The 25,631-nt window shown below is 45.5% G+C and overlaps 1 protein-coding gene across 4 annotated transcripts in view; it reads right to left on the bottom strand.

Moving 5' to 3' along the window:
* Positions 1-150: 150 nt before the first annotated feature.
* Positions 151-25,631, bottom strand: part of MTCH2 (mitochondrial carrier 2) — a 48,901-nt gene continuing 23,420 nt past the window's right edge. For 3 of the 4 annotated variants that reach the window (XM_021665993.2, XM_064364890.1, XM_064364891.1), the window contains one exon: positions 21,577-21,786. In XM_021665993.2, the coding sequence (XP_021521668.1) occupies positions 21,700-21,786 (87 nt within the window). In that variant the 3' untranslated portion in view covers positions 21,577-21,699. Of the gene's footprint in view, positions 1,443-1,478; positions 1,537-21,576; positions 21,787-25,631 lie in introns of those variants that run through there. The other variant, XM_021665995.2, reaches the window with a different exon arrangement.

Genomic DNA, 25,631 nt, shown 5'->3' with positions numbered 1-25,631 from the left:
TGTTTTGCAGCCACAATAATTTTATTTGAGACAGGGTCTTGTGTCACCCAGGCTGGAGTGCAGTGGTGTGATCTTGGCTCACTGTAGATTTTACCTCATGGGTTCAAGTGATCCTCCCACCTCAGCCTCCCAAGTAGCTGGGACTACAAGTGCAGGTCACCATGCCTGTTGTTTTTTTATTGTTTGTAGAGACCAGGTCTCACTCTGTTGCCCAGGCTGGTCTTAAATAACAATTAATTTTTTTTTTCTGTGTAACACATTTTATATTTGTCTTTTTATGTACATTATTTCATTTGATCCTCACAACAACCCTGTGAGGTAGGCGGGGAAAATATCAGATTCACTTAATAGATAATGAATTTAAGGTTCAGAGCAGTTACCATGTATCTAGTAGAAGGCAGACAGAATAAGAACCATCAACTTTTAGGTTGGGGACCCTTTTCTCTAAACCACATAGTTTCTGAGAGTATAATGTAACCCAAAATATTTGTAATGCTTCATCCACATTTTCTTATTGTTAATTCAACTTTTTTTTTTTTTTGAGATGGAGTCTCGCTCTGTTGCCCAGGCTACAGTCAGTGGCACAATCTCAGCTCACTGTAACCTCCACCTCCCGGGTTCAGGTGATTCTTCTGCCTCAGCCTCCCGAGTAGCTAAGCTTACAGGCGCCCACCACCACCCCTGGCTAATTTTTGTATTTTTAGTAGAGACAGGGTTTCTCCATGTTGGTCAGGCTGGTCTTGAACACTTGACCTCAGGTGATTTGCCTGCCTCAATGTCCCACAGTGTTGGACTACAGGCATGAGCCACTACGCCCAGCCTGTTAATTCAACTTTTTATAGGATACCATAAAAGACCTAATTCTAAATTCATCATGCTAAATTTATGCCTCTCTACCAATGAAAACTTATGGCCACAGAACATATATTTTTTTGGAAAGCACTGTCTCATTGGCTCTAGTTTCTAAAGGAACATAAGCAATATGAAAGACCCTAGAGACCAAGGAAATTGAAGAGAAGTGAGAGGAAGGGATATAAAATGGAATGTATTAATGGATTTTAGTCCTTTAAACTTGTGCTTTTGTGAGAGGGTTCAATGAAGAGCTTTAATGCAGATGAGACTTGAAGCTTTTGAAGAAGATCTAAGTCTTGATGAGGTTATTCAACCTCAAATCTTGAATGCATAATGATGACAGGCCATGGTCTTCAAAAATGTAGTACTTGATGCTCTCCCACAGTGCTAGGATTTGAATGCCACAATACATATTGACTCATGTTTTTGTCCATTAATGGTCCGTGGGTTTCTTTAAATGAAGTCCATTTTGGAGACCACAGATATCAGTGTTCTGCAAAACTGTCGGGGATCAGAGGCGCCCAGCAATGCTCTGCCCTATTTTTATTTTTTTAAATTGAGACGGATATGGCCAGGGATGTTGGCTCATGCCTGTAATATTAGCAATTTGGGAGGCCACAGTGGGAGGACTGCTTGAGATCAGAAGTTTGAAACCAGCCTGGGCAACAGAGTGAGATCCCATCTCTTAAAAAAAAAAAAGTTAAAAAAATTAACATTAAAATATATACATTGAGACGGGTTCTTTTTTTGTTGTTGTTGTTGAGTCAGAGTCTCGCTCTGTCTCCCAGGCTGGAGTACAATGGTGTGATTTCAGCTCACTGCATCCTCTGCTTCTTGAGTTCAAGTGATTCTCCTGCCTCAGTGCCTCAGCCTCCCGAGTATAGCTGCGATTATAGGCATGTACCACCACGCCTTGCTAATTTTGTATTTTTAGTAGAGACAGGCTTTCTCCATGTTGGTCAGACTGGTCTCAAACTTCTGACCTCAGGTGATCTGCTCACCTCGGCCTCCCAAAGTGCTGGGATTACAGGCATGAGCCACTGCACCTGGCCAAGACAGGTTCTTACTCTGTCACCCAGCCTTGAGTGCATTGGCATGATCTTGGCTCACTGCAGCCTGGGCTCAAGTGATCCCCCCTGCATCCCCCGCTGTCAGCCTGCACCACCACATGGTAGCTAATACACAACAATAATTTTGATTATATATATATGTGTGTGTATATATATATAATATGTATATAAAATAAAAAAAATGTATATGTGTATGTGTATATATATATATATATATATTTTTGAAATAGAGTTTCCCTCTTGTCACCCAGGTTGGAGTGCAGTGGCGTGATCTCCACTCACTGCAACCTCCACCTCCTAGGTTCAAGTGATTCTCCTGCTTCAGCCTCCTGAGTAGCTGGAATTACAGGCATGTGCCACCACACCAGGCTAATTTTTGTATTTTTAGTAGAAATGGGGTTGGCCAGGTTGGTCTTGAACTCCTGACCTCAGGTGATCCACCTGCCTTGGCCTCCCAAAGTGCTGGGATTACAGGCATAAGCCACCCTGCCGGGCCAACAACAATAATTTTAATAGCAGGTTCCTTTCACTGAGTGTAGTAGACGCTGTCAGTGCCCCACCCACACCCCCAGGCCTGCCAGGAGGACACCTACAGACAGTTCCTGACCAGGCCTCTGCTTCCTGTGTCCCTCCTGAGGGCATTTTCAGCCGTGGGAGTAAGTGTGGGGCAGGCCCAAAGGGCTGTAGAGTTAACACCCCCAGAGCAACCATCAGCCAATGAGGGTCCAGAGTTAGGAGTAAATACCCCACCTTTCTGGTCCCTCTGTGTGAGTAGTCCAATTCCCAGTTCATGTTTCAGTCTGAGAGACTCTAGCTGAGTTAAGTTCCCTGGGTGAAAACCCAGAGACAGACTGGAAAACCCAGTCACATCTGTGCATTTTATTCTCTTTCCTCTCTTCTTTGTCTCATTTCCCCACTTGTTCACTCTGCTTCTTGGGATCACAACTGTCTCCTTCACCAGCTTAAAAAGCTTGGGCCACAGGACTATGTGGAGGACAGGAGGCAGGGTAAGGGTGGGATGAGCCACACAGGGATGTCGCAGGAGAGCTGGGGAAGGCTGGAAGCCGACCTAGGGCAGCCACAACCCTTCTTAGGGCCATGTATCCCTTCTGGATCAGAAAAGTTAGTGCAGGAGTAGGATTTAAACTCAGGTCTGTCTGGCTCCCAAATCCAGTCCTTAACCACTATGCTCTGCAGCCTCCCTTTCTCTGATTCTCTCTCAGCAATTTTTTTTTTTTTTGAGACAGGGTTTCTCCATATTGGTCAGGCTGGTCTGAAACTCCCGACCTCGGGTGATACCCTCACCTTGGCCTCCCAAAGTGCTGGGATTACAAGCATGAGCCACCAAGCCCAGCATTTTTTTTTTTTTTTTTTGACAGAGTCTTGGGTTGCCCAGGCTGGAGTGCAGTGGCGTGATCTCGGCTCACTGCAACATCCATCTCCTGGGTTCAAGTGATTCTCCTGCTTTAGCCTCCAGAGTAGCTGGGATTACAGGTGCCTGCCACCATGCCTGGCTAATTTTTTTTTTTTTTTTTTTTTTTTTTTTTTTGAGACAGTGTTTCGCTCTTGTTGCCCAGGCTGGAGTGCAATGGCGTGATCTTAGCTCACTGCAACCTCCATCTCCAGGGTTCAAGTGATTCTCCTGCTTCGGCCTCCTGAGTAGTTGGGATTACAGGCATGCGCCACCACACCCAGCTAATTTTGTATTTTTAGTAGAGACAGGGTTTCTCCATGTTGGTCAGCTGGTCTCGAACTCCCGACCTCAGATGATCCGCCCGCCTTGGCCTTCCAAGGAGGCAGGCATGAGCCACTGCACCTGGCCAATTTTTGTATTTTTAGTACAGACAGGGTTTCACCATATTGGTCAGGCTGGTCTTGAACTCCTGACCTCAGGTGATCCACCTGCCTTTGCCTCCCAAAGTGCTGGGATTACGGACCTGAGCCACCTCGCTGGCCACAAAGAGGCTATTTCTAAATAATGGTCAGGATTTTGACAGGGTGAGATGGAGGTGGAAATGGAGGAGTCGGGGGGTGGGATCCAGTCAAAGATAAGAATGTGAACCAATGTGAGGAGGTGGCGTAGGTGAAGCTTGGGGAAGGAAATGTACCAGGCTGGGTTGAGGAGAGATTGTGATGGGAAGTTATTATGGCAGGCAAGAAGTATGGGGCTTAACTGCTTAGCTAAGGAGCTTTTACCTTAATGGTAGAGGAGAAGTCACCTTGCTCAAAGCTGTATTTTAAGATTATGCTGCAGATTGAAAGGCAGAGAACAGAAGAGAGAGGCAGGCAGATGGGTGAGAAAATACTGAAAGTGTCCAGATGAATGTAAACTATGCAGGGGGAGTGAGAAAGGAAAAGACAGATGGGAGAGGGACTGAGAAGAGAGATTCAGAGACAGAGACAGTGAGCACACAGCTCACAATTTAATTAGCTTCCTGCTTTGCCAGTGGATTACAGGGAATTAGCAAAGCTCAGAGTCTAGGGACCTTGCTGGGAGTTAAGGGGACGTTAATGAGAAAACAACATGCCCCAGGGAGAAATGAAAGAGGAGAATGTTAGCCAAGCAGAGATGCCAGCAGGAGAAACTCTGGGCTGAGTCCTTGCCTTCCTCAGAGATTTCAGCCCTCCAGGGGAGCAGACTTTAGGGCTCCTGGTCATGCTCCTGGCCCCATTGTCCTTGGCTCCAATTCCTCTGAGCACTTGGTAAATGACCCTGGAGAGCAGAAGCTGGGAGTGGTTGTGAAGACCAAGTTCCCAACTCTCCCCTGGCCTTTTTCCCAGCAGGGCTCTAAGATCCCAACACTGGCCTTCCTAGAAGGCAGAATTGAATGCCCTGGGCCCCTTCTGCAGATGGACCAGGAGGTGATATGCTCATCATGACCTGATGTGGCAAATTGCATTTTCAAATGCGACAGTGTCATCTCCCATCCCACTTGCTCTTCTTACAGTGTTACCTTGCCAGTCCCCATGAAAAGGAGGAGTTATGTTAGGTCATTGAAAGGTGATGCCACTGCTGCCTGGATCTCTCTCTTGAAACCCTCACCTTTGGAGCCCAGCCATCAGGCTGTGACGAAGCCTAGGTCACATGGAAAGGCCATGTGTAGATATCATGGCCAACAGTTCCAGTCAGGACCAGCTACGTCATTTGCAGAGTCCAGTGCAAAATGAAATTGTGGAGGAGCTGGGCGAGGCAGCTCATGCCTTTAATCCCAGCACTTTGGGAGGCCAAGGCAGGCAGATCACTTAAGGCCAGGAATTTGAGACCAGCCTGGCCAACATGGCAAAACCCCATCTCTACAAAAAAAATACAAAAATTTTTTGGAGGGAATTACAGCATGGTGGCTCATGCCTCTAATCCCAGCATTTTGGGAGGCCAAGTCAGGCAGATCACAAGGTGAGGAGTTCGAGACCAGCCTGACCAACATGGTGAAACCCCGTCTCTACTAAAAATACAAAAATTAGCCAAGCGTGGTAGAACATGTCTGTAGTCCCAGCTACTTGGGAGGCTGAGGCAGGAGAATCGCTTGAACCCAGGAGGCGAAGGTTGCAGTGAGCTGAGATCAAACCACTGCACTCCAGCCTTAGTGACAGAGTGAGACTCTGTCTCAAAAAAAAAAAAAAAAAAAAATTAGGCCAGGCGTGGTGGCTCACACCTGTAATCCCAGCACTTTGGGAGGCCAAGGCGGACAGATCATGAGGTCAAGAGATAGAGATCATCCTGGCCAACATGGTGAAACCCTGTCTCTACTAAAAATACAAAAATTAGCTGGCGTGGTGGCATGCACCTATAGTCCCAGCTACTTGGGAGGCTGTGGAAGGAGAATTGCTTCAACCTGGGAGGTGGAGGTTGTAGTCAGCCGAGATCACACCACTGCACTCCAGCCTGGCGACAGAGTGAGACTCTGTCTCCGGAAAAAAAAAAAGTCAGGCGTGATGGCAGGCACCTGTGGTCCTAGCTACTCAGGAGGCTGAGGCATGAGGATCCCTTGAACTTGGGAGGCAGAGGTTGCAGCACAGCAAGCTGAGATCTCACCACTGTTCTCTAGCCGGGTGACAGGGCGAGACCGTTTCAAAAAAAAAAAAAATGTGGAGCTTACTGTTAAAAAATGAAGAATTTGGCCGGGCATGGTGGCTTACGCCTATAATCCAAGCACTTTGGAGGCCAAGGTGGGCGGATCACCTGAGGTCGGGAGTTCAAGACCAGCCTGACCGACATGGTGAAACCCCCATCTATAAAAAAAAATTAAAAAAAAAAAATTAAGAATTTAGAACTTTAAACCAAGCATAGGGCTCTTCCAAGGGTGGTGCCTTGCTCAGCCATACAAGTTGTGGGGCTGTGAAGCTGGCACTGGCCCTAGCCCTAGTGGAGGTGCCAGCATCACTGCCAGCAATGTGGATGTGAGGAAGCCTTTAAGAGGACACCAGGCCTGGCCTCTGTCTGACTGCAACTGTGTGAGAAGCCCTGAGAACCCAGTGCTCCACCAGACCCACAAGGAATAAAGATGATTGCTGCTGGGTTTTTTTGTTTATTTGTGTTTGTTTTGAGATGAGTCTTACTCTGTCACCCAGGCTGGAGTGCAGTGGCGTGATCTCGGCTCACTGCAACCTCCTCCTCCCAGGTTCAAGTGATTTTCCTGCCTCAGCCTCCCGAGTAGCTGGGATTACAGGCACCCACCACCACGCCCAGCTAATTTTTTGTATTTTTAGTAGAGACGGGGTTTCACTATGTTGGTCAGGCTAGTCTCAAACTCCTGACCTCAGGTGATCCACTCGCCTCAGCCTCCCAAAGTACTGGGATTACAGGTGTGAGCCACCGCACCCGGCCTGCCCCCTCGGTTTTTAAAAGAGTAGGCATAAATACAAACCATAAAGTTTGGGAAGATCATTTAAGCCCAGTAGGTGGAGGATGCAGTGAGCCACGATGGCACTCCTGCACTCCATTCCTTGCAGGTCAAGTGGAACACTAGGAAGAGAAATCAGTTCTAAGTGGAGGGATGCAGCTAGGCTTAGAGAGGTAGTACCTACACGAAGCAATGACTGCTGCACTGGACTTTAACAGGTAACAATAGAACGAAGAGCATTCTGGGAGAAAGGAGCAGGGAGCAGGAGGTAATGCTCTTAGAAAGGCAATTCAGAATCATGGTGAAGAGCAGTGGCTGGCATCAGACTGCTTCAGTTTGAATCCAGCTTCTTCATTATTTGTATGACCTCAGTTTCCCTACCTGTGAAATGGGGATAAAAGTATGCCTCATTGCTGCAAGATTAAAGACATTTAGCACAGAGCCTAGTATACTGTGAGCACTCAGTATGTGTTGGCTGTTACTACTGTTTGGTGTGTTTGAAAAATAATATTGGTGTGGGTGCAGTAGGGCATATGGAAATACTGATAGGAGATAGGTCCAGAAAAATGTGGTTGAATCCAATCATGAAGGATTTTAAGTGCCAGGCTATGCCATCCAGACTTTATTCTGGAAGTCTGTGGATACCAATGCCAATCCTGTCAGACCTAACTTATTTTGTAAGTATTGTGGACTGGGCGTGGTGGCTCATATCTGTAATCCCAACACTTTGGGAGGCCCAGGGTGGAAGGATTACTTGAGGCCAGGAGTTCAAGACCAGCCTGGCCAACATGGTGAAACTCTGTCTCTACTAAAAGTACAAAAATTAGCCGGGCGTGGTGGCACAAACCTGTAATCCCATCTTCTCAGGAGGCTGAGGCAGGAGAATCGCTTGAACCTGGGAGGTGGAGGTTGCAGTGAGCCTGATCATGCCACTGCACTCCAGCCTAGGTAACAGAGCAAGACTCCATCTCAAAAAAAAAACAAGGTACACAATGTACCACCATTTATGTGAAAAAAGAAAAAGCATTTGCTTAGTAAATAGCTCTGAGGGGATCTATTAGAAACCATTGACAGCAGTTGCTTCAGAGAAGGGGAATGGCCATGGGAGACGTATTTTTCACTGTTTCACCCCTTTGCACCTAAAATAACAAGTGGCAGGCTGGGTGCGGTGACTTCACACCTGTAATCCCAGCACTTTGGGAGGCCGAGGTGGGCGGATCACCTGAGGTCAGGAGTTCTAGACCAGCCTGACCAACATACAGAAACCTCATCTCTACTAAAAACACAAAAAATTAGCTGGGTGTGGTGGCGCATACCTGTAAATCCCAGCTACTAGGGAGGTTGAGGCAGGATAATCGCTTGAACTTGGGAGGCAGAGGTTGCGGTGAGCCTAGATTGTACCATTGCACTGCAGCCTGGGCAACAAGAACAAAACTGTCTCAAAAACAACAACAAAACAAAACAAAACAAAAACCAACAAGGGGTAGGAGAGCCACTATCTTTTTAAGCAGCTTCTCCATTCCTACCGGTTTTTATTCAACCTGAGATCAGCTGCAAGCCGTCTACCTTTTTCTCAGGCACCACTGGCAAACCAAACTTCCTATATTCTATGCTTATGCAGCTGATTTTTTAAAAATCTAAATGCAGGTCTTTCCGCTTATTGTCTTAAATTTCATCCTGCTGGTTTCAGCCTACTGTTTCAAGTTATTTTAGAAACTTGATTCTGACATCCAGATATTAGCTTTTCCTCCTAACAGGGGCTTTCTGCAAATTTGGTGAGTGTGGTGGGCACTGATCATTACTAGGCTGACCAGGGTCTAGGAGCACAGAACTAGAGACACCTCCTCAGCAAGCTCTGCGGCAATCAGATAACCAACTGGAGTGAAGTCGCACAGCGTTACATAAATCCACCCGAGCAGTCTCTGAGATTATTTTCCTTCTTGCCTCTTCAATTGTGAGGCAATCAATGTCTAAGAAGAAACAAGGAACACTATATATGGTCCAAGGAATTTTCCTAGTGGCCTTCCGAGTAAATAACAAAGTATTGTTGTTATTTTTATTATTTTCACCGTATCTTGTTCTTTGTGAAGATACCACTTATTTTCCATGGGTTAATGTTATATTCTAGAATAGATTTTGAGGGAATTTACCTCAAATGTGCCCACCTAGAATTTCCAGGATCTCCCTTTTCTTCCTTTTTGTCAGGATATTTGCAGCTGTTCAGGACTGTGGCCCGTCCTCTTAGCCGCAGCGTTCACAGGTCCCTGGATTCTATCTGCAAACGTCTGTCATCACGTGGGATTTGCAGCTCATTTTCGTCTTTTTTTTTTTTTTTTTAAATATTTCTTCCCCCCTTTTTTTCCCATGCTTTGGGCAGAATGCAGCTCATTTTGAATGGCTAGGTGCTTAGGTTTTCTCTTCTATTTGGGGTTTAATGTCCTCTAACCTGTGTTTTGCTAAACTCTTCCCAGTTTGAAAGTGCTTTTCCTCAGGGGAAAAAGAAAACCAGGGTTGAGTATTGTGCTTTCTCTGAAAACTTCCAACCTGACATCTTCATCCCCAAGTGGAACCCGGTCTTCTCCTTGTTCCTCTTGCTTGATTTTGTCTGCACCTTTTCTAAGTCTCAATTTATCACAGACTTCACCTTTCCTCCCATCTCTTATACCACACCTTTTAAATGTTGAGCTTAGGCTGGGCACAGTGGCTCACACCTGTAATCCCAGCACTTTGGGAGGCTGGGCAGGTGCATCACAAGGTCAAGAGTTTGAGAGCAGCCTGGCCAATATGGTGAAACCCCATATCTACTAAAAATACAAAAAAGCTGGGCGTGGTGGTGGACACCTGTAGTCCCAGCTACTTGGAAGGCTAAGGCAGGAGAATCACCTGAACGTGGGAGGCGGAAGTTACAGTGAGCCAAAATCACGCCACTGCACTCCAGCCTGGGCAACAGAGCGAGAATCCGTCTCAAAAAAAATTGTTGAGCTTATCAGAGAGCTCTCTACAGAGCCACACTGGTTTCTTCAGCTCTCCCATCCTTTTCTCTGCACAGAGATTTTCTGCAAACGGGACAGTCTGATTTCTCTCAGAGCTTCCTATCCCTCTTCTGCCATATTGCCATCTTGTCTCTAAACTTCAAATCATAACTTTTTTCTAACTTTTTAAATCATGTTTCTGGGATTAGTTATCCATCCATTCATCCCATGCCCACATGCCCTTGCTTCCAAATCTAACTTTCTCCTTTGTTTCCCAGCTCATCAACAGCACCAGGGAGTCTTTCCCCATCAGAAGGAAGGGTGGGGGAGTCGCCCCCTGGCAGCGTTTTCTTCCAGCTGAGAGGAAACTGTCATTGATGAATGTGAAGAGTTTATCAGCCACTCAGCAAGTAGCCAGGTGAGTGTCTCCTGCAGGAGCCAGGACAGGGCGGTCTCCAGCTTGGTGCCTGCCGCTTTCAGAGCATGTCAGGCAGTCAGATGTGTCCTTCCCCGGGGACACGGCTTCCAGGTGCTTATCTATCAGTCTCACCCTCACATCTGGTTCCCTCCAAATTGGCAGTGTGCTGTGGTGTAAAGCTTGCAGGATTTGGACTCCAATACATCCAGGTTTGCATTCTAGCTTTGCTACTTATTAGCAAGTCACTTAAATCTCTAGCTCTGAGCTTCCATTTCTCTCACTTGAAAAGTGTGGCTATTATCAGGCTCACAGGGTGATTGAGTCATATATTTATGTATCTCCACATGGAAGGTTTCAAACACACCAGCTTCCGTGCTCAGCGTAGCTTCATGGAGTTTCACGTGTCACATGCTCTGAGTGAACTGTTGTTTTCTTTTCCTTTCTATTCAAGCTGTTTCTTTTGGATAGGGTATAATGTATGTCTTTGCCCAGTGAACCTTCCTTTGATGAGCCATGCATCCCACTAGAAACAGTCCAGTTCAGAGGGGTGCGGGGGGGGTGGGGGGTGGGAAGGGAAGAAAACAGAACAGTCCAGCTGAATGTATGTGGTTCTTCTGGGGCTGACCCTGGACCTCCACCCCTTCAGATGGGCCTGTGACTCAGGCCTGGCTAGCGTCTCCCAGACACACCAAATGCTTTACAGATGGCTGTGTGTTTCAAGCCAGAGTCCTCCCGGGGATTTTTGCTGGAGCTCTCCAAAGAGATTTTGCTTTTTCTCTGGAATTATAAGCTCTAAGAAGCCATGTGAGTGGAGCTGCCAGTTGGCATCTTGTTGCCATGTGGAGAGCCCGTGTGAGAGGGAAACCAGCTGAGGGGTGGGAAGACTGAGTCTTGATGCCCTTGTTTGAACCACCAGATTCACCACTGGCCATTTTTGTTACTTGAGCCAATGAATTCCTTTTCTGAATGTAGCCAGTTTGAGTTGGGCTTCTGGGCATGTAACTGTTGAGCGTACAATGTTGACCCTTTCATTATTATAATAAAGCCAGGAGTTGCCTCCTCTCATTAAGATTCATAATCTGAGTCATGGCACCAAAAAAAAAAAAAAAAAAAAAGATTCATACTTAACTCTTTGTTAAAATCTGTGCTCCGATCATTATGCAGAAAAATACTGGGACTCAATGCATGTGCATGCCATATTAGAAATTCCAGACTTGCAGACCCATGTCAGAATCTGGGCTTTGCTATTTACCACTAGTCTTGGGCAGATCAGTGAACCCTTTTGAGTCTCACTTTTCCACCACGAAAATGGGGGCAGTATTTAGCTTATATGGCTGTTTTATGGGTTGGAGCTAATGGTGACATGGGTAGGGCACATGGTGAGCCATCACTAAATATTATTAGGTGGTAGGAACATTTGTGTTACCTCAGTAGCTTTGACTCTATGCTGAAGCCATGTAATTCCCACACTTCATTGCATGTCACATCACTTAGCCATGGTATCCAGGCTTATGGTGGTTTTGACCAAGGAGAGGGCAAGAACTTGCAGGCTTTGAGAAAAGATGGGAGATGAGGAGGTGGACAGAAATTTCAAAGTTTGATTGGGAAGATGGAATTAGTCTTACTTAAAACATTTGTGACTGCAGAACTTTACACCCACTTTCTATTTATAAATAGCCCTGTCTCTCAGCTCAGCTCCTCCTGCACAAGGCTTCAGTGGAAGACAACAGACACAGAGAGCAGCTGCCAGTGCGGTGCAAATATGCAGAGCAGAGGAGGCTGCTGGGGAGCTGGGGCTGCATGGCGTGGGCTTGGGGCTGTAAGGATTAAAGACACTAGGTCAAGATATCTTAAGAAGGCCGGGCATGGTGGCTCATGCTTGTAATCCCAGTACTTTGGGAGGCCGAGGCAGGTGGATCACCTGAGGTCAGGAGTTCAAGACCAGCCTGGCCAACAGGATGAAACCCCATCTCTACTAAAAACACAAAAATTACGCAGGCATGATAGGGCATGCCTGTGGTCCAGCTACTAGGGAGGCTGAGGCAGGAGAATTGCTTGAACTCAGGAGGCAGAGGCCGCAGTGAGTTGGGATTGTGCCACTGCACTCTGGCTTGGGCGACAGAGCAAGACTCTATCTCAAAAAAAAAAAAAAAAAAAAAAAAAAATTTTAAGACAAACCTGGGTCAAGCTGGGTACAGTGGCTCACGCCTGTAATCCCAGCACTTTGGGAGGCTAAGGTGGGTGGATCATGAGGTCAGGAGATCGAGACCATCCTGGCTAACATGGTGAAATCCTGTCTCAAAAAAAAAAAGCACTATTTTATCCTCTGCCAGAAGAGTATGTAGGTAGAGGAGTCGTGGCCATCCTCTGTACCCTGGTCAAAGTTGGCAGAACTCCAGCATTATCTACTGCCTACTGCCTTGAGCTGGCAGCAGGAAGATGAGATAGAGGCTGCTGCAACAACTGAGCAGAGATGATGCCTAAAGGCGACGGGAAAGAAAGGGAGATGACAAATTCAGAGGCGTTTCTGAGAACCAGCAGTGACTTTCTAGAAGCAGAAGGAGGGGTAGAAAGGACTCAAACTCATCTCCAGAGTTTCTAGCTTGGGGAATAGGGGCATAATGCTGTGTTTATAATAGAATTTAGACTGGAAGTACCACCACAGGCTTGGGAAGAGGGTTTGAGATGTGACTCAGTGTGAGGATCCTGAAGGACATCCAGTGCATACAGCTAGGAGGCAGCCAACCATTTATTCAGCAAACATCTGTGGAGTCTCTACCATGTGGCAGTTGCTGCTCTAGGTGCTCATCATATGGTAGAAATACAGCTTTGAAGAAAGGTTAGGACAGAGAGAGATGCAATTCCACTTGCCCTCAAATGCTTTAGCCTTTACTAGTGCCATAACTTTGCCCATATTATTGTCTATACTTGCAAAGCAGCCCCTCCTTTCTAATTTTTAAAATTCTAATAACTATCACATACCAAGTATTTATTGTATGCCAGACACTGTACTAAATTTAATACTCTAGGCTGGGCGTGGTGGCTCACACCTGCAAATGCTAGCACTTTGGGAGGCTGAGGTGAGTGGATCACCTGAGGTCAGGAGTTTGAGACCAGACTGGCCAACATGGCAAAACTCCCTCTCTTCCAAAAATACAAGTTAGCCGGGCATGGTGGCAGGCACCTATAATCCCAGCTACTCAGGAGGCTGAGGCATGAGAATCACTTGAACCCAGGAGGTAGAGGTTGTAGTGAGCTAAGATCGTGCCACTTCACTTCAGCCTGGGTGAAAGAGTCAAACTCCATCTCAAAAACAAAACAACAGACAAACAAACAAACAAAACTCTAATGAGTATTACTTTGCATTCTAGACATGAGGAGCCTGAGGCTTAAAATGGCCAACTTGCCCAAGGTCTCGCAGCTGGTGACAGAGCTAGAAATTGTTGCCATCCTGTTATCCTGCCGCCCAGGATCCCCACTATCCTGACAAAGCCACAGTCAGTGCCACTTCTTCATGAAATCTCTTATTTCCCCAAAGAGATGTAAGCTTTCCCTCTTGTGGATCCCATGGCGCTCGGTTCCGGCTTCTCATGGCGTGCCCCGTTTTGTACAGCCATCATCAGAGAGTGTTAAAAGAGCTTCAATGAGTACCTTCTTTCAGGGCACCAGGACTCACTGTTGTACGTATGGTTTCACGTAGTCCTCCAACACTCCTAGTGTCTTATGTTCTTGTCTTTCTGCCTCCCTCTCAGTGGACGGTAAGCACCAAGGAGGACAGGGAGATTTATTACGGGCCTTTGCATCCTCTCCTGCCCCAGCACAGAACTTTGCTCAAGCTACTCACTATTATTATTCAACTGAGAGTTGCATTTATAAACTCTAAATGTGGGCCCCTCGGGGGAGGAAAGGCATGAGATACTGAATTCCAGCAAGAGGTGAGCAGTCTGAAATGAGGCATGGTTCTGTTGTTTCTATCTTCACCCTCCTTTCCTGTTTCCAGCCAGAAAGACATTCTTACCAGTCTTTCTGATGGCAGGAGGACAGGGCCCCGACTAGTTGGCCAGCCAGAGTAGGTGCAATGCTGGCTTGTCCTTATCTAACCTTTGGCTCTTCATGCTACTCTATGTGGAAATAAAAGCAATACCTAATAGATTTTCCATGGAAATATGGCACTGCCAGAGAATAGTCCCTTCTTTTGGCTGCCTTAGCGAGGCAGAGGCTGGTGTTGTTACAAAATTTTCTCTCACCCATGTGTCATCTTGGAGACTTGGAGAGAGGACAAGATTTGTTTCCCTATTTGCTGCCTCTCAAGAAGCTTCTGAGTCCTGAATAGCACCTGCAGGTCACACTGGTTTCTCTTCCTCTTCTTCTAGTCTCTCAAGTACCAAACTCTAACCATACTGTGATATGGTACTGACCAGAATCTACTTAAAATCATTCTTTGGCCGGGCGTGGTGGCTCACACCTGTAATCCCAGCACTTTGGGAGGCCAGGGCGGGCGGACCACAAGGTCAGGAGTTTGAGATCAGCCTGGCCAATATGGTAAAACTCCGTCTCTACTAAAAATACAAAAATCAGCTGGGCGTGGTGGCAGGTGCCTGTAATCCCAGCTACTCGGGAGGCTGAGGCAGAAGAATTGCTTAAAACAAGAAGGCATTGCTTATAGCCATTGCTGGAAAGAAAAGATTAAAAAAAAAAAGAACAAGAAGGCAAAGGTTGCAGTGAGCCAAGATCATGCCACTGCACTCCAGCCAGGGTGAAAGAGTGAAACGCTTAAAAAAGAAATCGTTCTTCTTCAGAGTTTCAGTAAGTTGTTTCCAGAACAATTATGGTTTTCATGCAAAATCTGCCTAATTAGAGATTTGGTGCCCAGAGTACAGAGGAATCTACTTAGGAGAAAGGCAAGATGGTCTCTTCCCAATTCCATTTCTTGGCCATGGGATAATGGTGACCAGAACACTTAACTCGTGCACTGGAAGGGGCCTCTCTAAGACCTCTCTCTAGACAGCAAATGTATGAGGAAGCTGTCATATGAAAGGTTGGATATAAGGAAAACTTGCACTCACTTTAGAAAATCAAATTTTTAGCCAAGATATTCTCCTGAAGTTATTTTTTTGGCCAGGCATAGTGGCTGGGAGGCTGAGGTGAGCAGATGACTTGAGTTCAGTAGTTCAGGACCATCCTGGGCAATAACATAGCAAAACCCTGTCTCTACTAAAAATACAAAAAAAAAAAAAACTGTAGCCAGACGTGGTGGCACACACTTGTAATCCCAGCTGCTCGGGAGGCTGAGGTGGGAGAATCATCTGAGCTGGGGAAGTGGAGGCTGCAATGAGCTGAGATTGTGCCGGTGTACTCCAGTTCAGCCTGGGCAACCAGAGTGAGACTGCATCTCAGAAAATAAAAGCAGCAGCTATTTTTTGGTTAGTGGTAAAAGAATCTCTCACTTGCAACTTTCCCTCCAGGACAAAAATCAGAGTGCAAGATTTCAAGTTTAAAAATAAGATGAGAGATGAACAGAAGAGGGTTTCTTCAGCACTGCCTGAAGAAAAAAAAGAAAAGAAAAAAATAATAACAAGAGGGAAAAATATAAAATGAGATGTCACATGTGACTTTGTTTTTCCCTTGAGGAAAGGTCTTGCTCTGTCACCCAGGCTGGAATGCAGTGGCACAATGATAGCCCACTGCAGCCTCAAACTCCTGGGATCAGGTGATTCTCTGGCCCCAGACTCCCAAGTAGCGGGGACTACAGATGTGTGCCACCACACCTGGCTAATTTTTTTGATTTGTAGTAGAGACAGGCTCTCACTATGTTGTCTAAGCCGGTCTTAAACTCCAGAACTCAAGTGATCCTCCCATCTTAGCTTCCCAAAGTGCTGGGATTAGCCAATCTACTAAACAAAACAAACGAAACCAAAAAAACACAAAACGCTGGGATTACAGGCATAAGCCACTGCACCCAGCACTTATGACTTCTTTAGGTATGCCTAAATAGAGCTCTGAAAAGGAGGTAAGGCCAATATCTTTTGTATTTAAAAAAAACAAAACCAAAAACACCAAAATAGAAACTACCATGGCACTTTGGGAGGCAGCCTGAATGAACCCATCCAATATGCAAGGATGTTTTAGAAGCACACATTAGAGGTGCTGACACGTAGATCAGTTTCAAGAAATGCTACTACTAGCCAAATGTACTAGGAGTTCTAGTAAACTGAACTAATGGTACCTCTAGGAAGATTTCTTCTCTAGGAAGAAATCCTTGCCATACAGTAACTTAGCTTTTCATCTACATAAACCATCATAATAGTCTAGAAAAGTAATGGTGATCATTTCTATTTTCAGTTGTTTCAGCTATTTATAATTCTGCAGAGGCAAGATCTGTCTTTCCTTATTTAAGACCATTCTACTCTGTTGGGAAGCTTGTTCTTTGGTTCACTGCTTTGACTACAAATGCAGGCCCAGTTTCCTCAGATGGACGGCTTACATAACATTTGGTTTGGCTGGGTGCGGTGGCTCATGCCTATAATCACGGCACTTTGGGAGGCCAACGCAGAAGGATCATTTGAGGTCAGGCGTTCAAGACCAGTCTGGCCAACATGGTGAAACCCTGCCTCTACTAAAAATACAAAAAAATGAGTCATATGTGGTGGCACATGCCTGTAATCCCAGTTACTCAGGAGGCTGAGGCACGAGAACCCAGGAGGTGGAGGTTGCATTGAGCTGAGATCGCGCCACTGCACTCCAGCCTAGGCGACAGAGTGAGAACCTGTCTGAAAAACAACAGGCCGAGCGCGGTGGCTCATGCCTGTAATCCCAGCACTTTCAGGGGCTGGGGTGGGCAGATCACCTGAGGTTGGGAGTTCGAGACCAGCCTGACCAACAAGGAGAAACCCTGTCTCTACTAAAAATACAAAAAACAACAACAACAGACACAACGTGGTTTACTGGCTACCTTTTTCTTAGCATTTTATAGCCTCCATGAAATAAAAATGCCTCAGTTGGCTTCATGTCCTGGAAGAATTAGTAAGGAAAAAAACCCCAAAACCTTACAATTTGATAGATCCTGGTTTAAATTCAGCCCTGAAAATTCCTGGCTATATCATTCTGAGTAAGTTGTTTAATCAGTCTCATTTTATTTTTAAAACGAGGATGCCGATCCCACCAAAAAATTATGAAAATTAGAACGTCTACAACAGGCTTGGCAGTCCCTACTAACCAGTCTGTTCTCCTGTCTTGCTTCCTTACCTGCCCCAGTACCTTAAACTGACCACTTCCATTTACTACTACATTTACTCTCCCAGCTAGGTTTTCTTTGTTTTTTTTTTTGAGACGGAGTTTCGCTCGTTACCCAGGCAACTCATTACCGAGTGCAATGGCGCCATCTCGGCTCACCGCAACCTCCGCCTCCTGGGTTCAGGTCTTTTTTCTTATTTTATCAGAAGAATTTTCTTTGTTTTTGAGACGGAGTTTTGCTTGTTGCCCAGGCTGGAGTGCTACTGCACCATTTCGGCTCACTGCAACCTCCGCCTCTCAGGTTCAGGTAATTATCCTACTTCAGCCTCTTTTTTCTTTTGAGACAGTCTTGCTCTGTTGTTCAGGTTGGAGTGCAGTGGTGCTATCTCAGCTCCCTGCAACCTCTACCTCCTGGGTTTAAGCAATTCTGCTTCAGTCTCCCAAGTACCGGGATTGCAGGCCTGTGCCTCCACACCCAGCTAAATTTTGTAATTTTAGTAGAGATGGGGTTTCACCATGTTGGCCAGGCTGGTCTCAAACTCCTAGCCTCATCTGCCTGCCTCGGCCTCTGAGGGATTACTGGGATTACAGGTGTGAGCCACCACACCCAGTATTTTCTTTTAATATATATTTTAAAGCCTAGTCAAGTGACGCAGTGGAAAGGGAGAAGAAAAAAAATCTGTAACTGGTCGTGACCAACTAGTAGCAAAAACTGCTGCACTTAGACCAGCAACTACCCCACTAATTTTTCTGTAAAGCCCAGTGAGGCTTTTTTTGTTTTTTGGAGACAGGCTCTCACGTTATCACCTAGGCTGGAGTGCAGTGGTGCGTGACCATGGGTCACTACAGCCTCAACTTCCCAGGCTCAAGCAATTGTCCCACCTCAGCCTCCTGGGTAGCTGGGACTACAGGTGCACAACACCAATTTTTAAATTTTTGTGGAGCGGTCTCACTATATTGTCCAGGGAGGCTGATGTTTTAGTTGGCCTGTTTTAAAGGACTAAATATATATATTTTTTTCTCCAGATTTTCAAATCAGAGAGAAGTAATGCTCCTGCTGTATAAAACATGAACTTGGTGTTAAATATAGTTTTTGTTTTGTCAGTTAGTTTGTACTATAATTATATGCTCTGAAAGAGGGAGAGTTTGAAGGCACAGCCCTCTCATCCAGTTGGGAGGTCTGAGTGACTTCACAGAGATGCCACTAGAACTGAATCTTACAGTACAGAAACATGTCACTGGGAAGAGGGGAAGGAGGAAATTTCTAGAATAGGAAATTACAGTAAAGCTAAGCTTTGCTGAGGTAACAGAGACATGATGGAATATAGGGCTTATGTTCAATGTTTATTTCATTCTAAGGTTGTTTTTTTTTTGAGACAAGAGTTTCGCTCGTTACCCAGGCTGGAGTGCAATGGCGCGATCTCGGCTCACCGCAACCTCTGCCTCCTGGGTTCAGGCAATTCTCCTGCCTCAGCCTCCTGAGTAGCTGGGATTACAGGCACGCACCACCATGCCCAGCTAATTTTTTGTATTTTTAGTAGAGACGAGGTTTCACCATGTTGACTAGGATGGTCTCGATCTCTTGACCTCGTGATCTACCCACCTCGGCCTCCCAAAGTGCTGGGATTACAGGCGTGAGCCACCGCACCTGGCCCTTAAGGTTGCTTTTTAACCCCAGTATTTTTATAATGATCCCCCAAAGTTCCAGGAAACCCACATTTTTTTTTTCTCCAGATGGAGTTTTGCTCTTGTTGCCCAGACAGGAGTGCAATGGTGCAGTCTTGCCTTAGCACAACCTCCACCTCCTGGGTTAAAGTGATTCTCCTGCCTCGGCCTCCTTGAGTAGCTGAGATTACAGGCTAATTTTTTATTTTTATTATTTGAGATAGAGTCTTGCTCTGTCACCTAGGCTGGAGTGCAGTGGTGTGATCTCGGCTCACTGCAACCTTGGTACCATCAAGGAAAACCAGTTTCACAAGTGGCTTACCAGAGAACCCCTTAGTTTTTTGTTTTTTGTTAGAGCCAGAGTCTCACTCTATCACCCAGTGTCACAATCTTGGCTCACTGCAATCTCCACCTCCCAGGTTCAAGCAATTCTCCTGCCTCAGCCTCCTGAATAGCTGGAACTACAGGTGCGTGCCTATGACCGGCTAATTTTTTTATATTTGAGTAGAGATGAGGTTTCACCATGTTGGTCAGGCTGGTCTTGAACTCCTGGCCTCAAGTGATCCACCTGCGTTAGCCTCCCAAAGTGTTAGGATTACAGGTGTGGGCCACCACTCCAGGCCTAAATTCATATTATTTACTGAGTTCATTATTTCTTGTGTTTCTTTTTTTGAGATGGAGTTTTGCTCTTGTTCCCCCAGCTGGAGTACAGTAGCACAATCTCAGTTCAACGCAATCTCTGCCTCCCCGGTCAAGCGATTCTCCTGCCTCAGCCTCCCGAGTAGCTGGGATTACAGGTGTGAGCCGCCTCGCCTGGCTCTTGGATGTGTTTCTTGATAGCACCTACCTGCATTTCCTAACCCCTGAATATCTTTAGACTTTTATGTTAATAGCTTATAGTAAGATATCATGGAAGATAGGCATAGGACTCTGAATAGACCTATAGCTTAGATGCAGCAAGACTGGAACAGCTAGACTAGTATTTTGAGTAATCCCAGGCCTTTGGAGAAATTTCTCAGCCTCCCAACTTGCACAGGCAAAACTGAGGCCTTGGCGTCCTCTGGTGGTAGACTGGTTATCAGAGTCAGACATGCTTCTCAACTAGGAATAGGCAAGCGTGAAGGTGCACAGAAGCCACAGGATAAACATGGCACATTTTCCCAGATCATATTTACTTAAAGATTTTTTGGGCGAAAAAAATAGGCAGCAAACATTTTTATATTAAAACAAATGCAGATAGTAATATTGAATAGTATATAAAATTGACATTACTTTTGAAACAAAGGAAGAGACGTCAAAGACATTTTAAGCTGAGCTCCTCATGAGCTTCCTAAAACCCCAGGAGAGGGAAAAGACCCCTGCATTCTCATTCTGTCTAATATTATCAATGCTGCTGTTTTGACAGAGAAGTCTCAGAAGCACCAAATTAAGTGCTTACTCATTTTGGCAATGTCCCGGTGAGTTATATAAGTAAGTGAAACCACAGGCTTTCTTGTTTTAAAGCATTTTAACCTGCTTTTTAAAAGGCCTGAGTAAATAGAAGCTTTATGCTTGAGTTGAATTTTATTTCCTCCTAAAGTGATTTTTTTCTCCCATAAATGTTAACATGCTTAACTGAGGGTACGGCATGTGAGGCAGTCAGTGTCCTAAGATTCATGTGGACTTGGGTTGGCATTACCAGACATGGAGTTACAAATATACTTTCCAACGTGGTGGTCATCAGAAATGCAAAACTACTCACCTCGGCAATAATAACAAAAAGGAAACAAAACAAAAGACTGAAGAACATAAGATTATAAACAATTAGAACCGTATGGTGTAATTTAAAGACTGGCAAATACTTGGCTCTTAGAGAAGGGGGCTACTCCTGCAGTATCTGCTTTTTGGATTTTATGTGAAAACAAGAATTTCCTTTGGGGAAAAAAGTGCCATTGTACTTCCTTTCCAAATCTTGCTTATTTTCTGTAATTGTCCTTTTCCTTGTTGTTGCTGACCTTTATCTTATTTTTTTTTTCAGGCAGTCTCTTCAGCTAGGGTGGGCTCAGAGGCTCCCTGTCGGTGACATTTTATTACTGAGGGGCAGAGCCTCACACAGACTTTCTAGGGCAACATAGCAACATATGTCCTTTTCTTGAAGTATGAGAGACAAGGTCAATGAAGTGTGCTTAGAAGCACAATAGGTGGCAGATTCTGGTGCATGCTACTGACTTTCTAGGGTCTACCCAAGAAAAGGTCATTCATAACCTCCCATATAGTTTAACTTAGTGATTCTGTTAAGTTTTAAAGAATTATTTCTTATTCTTCTTGGAATTCTCCTCATTTTACAAAGCCTTAAATTGAGACTCAAAAATCACATGACAAAGTGTCTATACCTTCAGGAAAATACAGCTTTTTTTCCCTTTCTGGTTAAGTAAAATAAGAATCTGGAGCAAAAATATCCCATTTCAGAATAACTAAAAGAGGAGTATCAGTGGTAAGTTATGTTGTGCTGGAAAAAAGAACAAAAAAGGCAGACACCAAACACCTCCATTTTCCCAAGATTAAATGATTATTAAAAAAGCGCGCCACACTGTATAGAAATTAGCATTCTCTCCCATAATTCTGTGCATCTCGGACTATAGAAATGTCACTGTCCCTGCCCCACATCTTCAAATTAACATTTTCAGGTCACAACAATAAGTCTTCCCAAAGGGGACCTTCCGGAAAAACAAGCTATTTCCTCGGCTCATATTCCCCTGGAAAACAAAACAAAACACAGATAACATCCAGCAAGAAGATGAGATCAGCCAATCCAAATCAGCACTGGAAGGCACGACTTAAACGACCAGGACAGAACCAGGACTATCACTACAGAACAAGGATTTGTATTCTCTGAAAGGCTGAGCTACTATGCAACTAACTACAGTTTCTTCTCATTAACAGGTTCTTTCGCTGGGCAGACAGAATGCCCAGTTTGGATTCTGGCTTTATCACTGTCATTGGGTTATCAAATGAGTCACTTAGAATAGTGCCTAACATTCAGTAAGTGCTAGCTTTCATTTACTTCTTTTTCTTTTTTGAGATGGTGTCTCGCTCTGTTGCCCAGGCTAGAGCATGTGTGCAATCTCGGCTCACTGCAACCTCTGCCTCCCAGGTTCAAGCAATTCTTCTGCCTTAGCCTCCCAAGTAGCTGGGATTACAGGCATGTACCACCATGCCCAGCTAAGTTTTGTATTTTTAGTAGAAGCGGGTTTCACTATATTGGCCAAGCTGGTCTCAAACTCCTGACCTCAAGTGATCCACCCACCTTGGCCTCCCAAAGTGCTGGGATTACAGGTGTGATCCACCACGGCTGGCTGATTTATTTCTTTTTATTTACTTATTTTTCTTTTTTTTTTTTTTTTTTTTTTTTTTTGAGACGGAGTTTCGCTCTTGTTACCCAGGCTGGAGTGCAATGGCGCGATCTCGGTTCACCGCAACCTCCGCCTCCTGGGTTCAGGCAATTCTCCTGCCTCAGCCTCCTGAGTAGCTGGGATTACAGGCACGCGCCACCGTGCCCAGCTAATTTTTTGTATTTTTAGTAGAGACGGGGTTTCACCATGTTGACCAGGATGGTCTCGATCTCTTGACCTCGTGATCCACCCGCCTCGGCCTCCCAAAGTGCTGGGATTACAGGCGTGAGCCACCGCGCCCGGCTACTTATTTTTCTTGAGATGAAGTTTCACTCTTGTTGCCCAGGCTGGAGTGCGATGGCACGATCTCAGCTCACCGCAACCTCTACCTCCCGGGTTCAAGAGATTCTCCTGCCTCAGCCTCCCGAGTAGCTGGGATTATAGGCATGCACCACCATACCCGGCTAATTTTTGTATTTTTAGTAGAGACAGGGTTTCTTCGTGTTGGTCAGATTGGTCTCGAACGCCTGACCTCAGGTGATCTACCTGCCTCAGTCTCCCAAAGTGCTCAGATTACAGGCGTGAGCCACTGCGCACAGCCTGGCCTATTTATTTCTTAATGAAATGGGATCATGTTTCAAAGGACTACTTATAAAATCTTATAATCAAAGTAATAACAACCTGGACAACATAGCAAGACCCCATCTCTACAAGAAATTAAAAAATTAAAGGCCAGGTGCTATGGCTTATACCTGTAATCCCAGCACTTTCAGATACCAAGGCAGGAGGATCACTTGAGCTCAGGAATTTGAGACCAGCCTGCACAACATGGTGAAACCCTATTGCTACAAAAAATACAAAAAATTGGCCAGGCACGGTGGCTCATGCCTGTAATCCCAGCACTTTGGGAGGCTGAGGCAGGCAGACCATCTGAGGTCAGGAGTTCGAGACTAGCCTGACTAACAAGGTGAAACCCCGTCTAAAAATACAAAATTAGCCAGGCGTAGTGGTGGGTGATTGTAATCCCAGCTACTCAGGAGGCTGAGGCAGGAGAATCACTTGAACCTGGGAGGCGGAGGTTGCAGTGAGCTGAGATCACACCATTGCACTCCATCCTGGGCGACAGAGCAAGACTCTGTCTCAAAAACTAAAACAAAACAAAAACAAAAAAACCCCCCAAAATTAGATGAGCTTGGTGTTGTGTGACTGCAGTCCCAGCTACCTGGGAGGCTGAGGTGGGAAGATCACTGGAGCCAGAGACTTCAGCTGGGAGGCAGACATTGCAGTGAGCCAAGATCATGCCACTGTACTCCAGTCTGGTGACAAAGCGAAACACTTGCAAAAAAAAAAAAAAAAAAAAAATGAACAGGGGGTGGTGGCAGCATGCCTGTAGTCCTAGCTACTTGGGAGGCTGAGATAGGAGGACTGCTTTAGCCCAGGAGTTTGAGGCTGTAGTGAGTCGTGATGGCACCACTACACACCAGCCTGGGTGATGGAGTTTGTCTCCATAAAATATAAAAGTAAATAAAAATAAAATAAGCCGGGTGCGGTGGCTCACGCCTGTAATCCCAGCACTTTGGGAGGCCGAGGCGGGTGGATCACGAGGTCAAGAGATCGAGACCATCCTGGTCAACATGGTGAAACCCCGTCTCTACTAAAAATACAAAAAATTAGCTGGGCATGGTGGCGTGTGCCTGTAATCCCAGCTACTCAGGAGGCTGAGGCAGGAGAATTGCCTGAACCCAGGAGGCAGAGGTTGCGGTGAGCCGAGATCGCGCCATTGCACTCCAACCTGGGTAACAAGAGCGAAACTCTGTCTCAAAAATAAAATAAAATAAAATAAAATAAAATAATAATGTTGTGTGTGCAACTGAGTACACTGTGGAGTATAAATCCCAGTCTTCCCAAATATACACCATGTGACCTTGGGTTATGTAATTTGCACTAAACTGCTCTAAGTCCCAGTTTCTTCATATGTAAAATGGGTGATTAAGAATGACACCTATCCTCACACAGCTGATCTGAGGATTACATGAGCTGATGTAAGAAAAGCTCTTAGCACCATATCTGGTATACAGTAAATGCCAAATCAAGATTTGCTGTTGTTGTAAGCACCTACAGGAACAAGTGTTCCTAGGGAAAGTGTGTCTGACATCCTAATCCATTCTGTATCTGCTTTCCTCCTGTAATGGGGGGTTAGTAAGAAAAGGAAGGAAAGAAAGGCTATTATTTTTTCAATCACACAGGGAGACTGTCCAACAGAGGGTAAAATAGAGGGTAAAACTCAGAATGAAACGTACAATGTTCATGGTAGGTCCATACTGAAATCATTCAAGTATTCTAGCTTGGATTCACAGAGGGGCTTTGTGGGCACACTGAGCAAGAGCAACTACAAACAACACTTAGGCCTTTTCGTTCAAATTTCAAAGGCCTTTTTTAATGTATCACTAGTGCTATAAAATAATGCAACAAAGAGCTTCTTTAAAAACTTTCTTCTGCAGTCTTTTAAAAAGTGGATCCCCCTTTAAAAACAGCTTTAAACTGATAGCCATTTTAAGTGATCCTGTGCTAAATTTAGCCCATAGCCAATCCATTTGTTGTTGTTGTTGTTGTTTGAGATGGAGTCTTTTTTTTTGTTTTTTGAGATGGTCTCTCGCTCTGTCACCCAGACTGGAATGCAGTGGCACGATCTCGGCTCACTGCAACCTCCGCCTCCCAAATTCAAGCAATTTTCCTGCCTCAGTCTCCCAAGTAGCTGGGACTACAGGTGCATGCTGCCACGCCCGGGTAATTTCTTTTGTATTTTAGTAGAGACAGGGTTTCACTGTGTTGCCCAGGCTGGTCTTCAACTCCTCACCTCAAGTGATCTTCCTGCCTTGGCCTCCCAAAGTGCTGGGATTACAGGCATGAGCCACTGTGCCTGGCCTACTGTTTTTTTTTTTTTAAGACACGTCTGGCTGTGTTGCCCAGGCTGGCTTCAAACTCCTGGACTCATGTGATTCTCTGAGCTCAGCCTCCTGAGTAACTGGCATTATTGGTGTGAGCCACCATACCTGGCCATTATTTTATTTTCCCTTTTTTTGGCGGGGGGGAGGATACAGAGTCTCGCTGTCACCCAGGCTTAAGTTCAGTGGCGCAATCTTGACTCACTGTAGCCTTGACCTCCCAGGCTCAGGTGATCCTCCCACCTCAGCCTCCTGGGTAGCTGG

The sequence above is a fragment of the Aotus nancymaae genome, unplaced genomic scaffold (genome assembly GCF_030222135.1).
Source record: "Aotus nancymaae isolate 86718 unplaced genomic scaffold, 86718_ANA_hifiasm-v0.15.2.pri h1tg000059l, whole genome shotgun sequence".
Taxonomy (NCBI): Eukaryota; Metazoa; Chordata; class Mammalia; order Primates; family Aotidae; genus Aotus; species Aotus nancymaae.
Note: the sequence above shows the minus strand (reverse complement) of the source record. Positions and strands in the feature narration are given on the sequence as shown.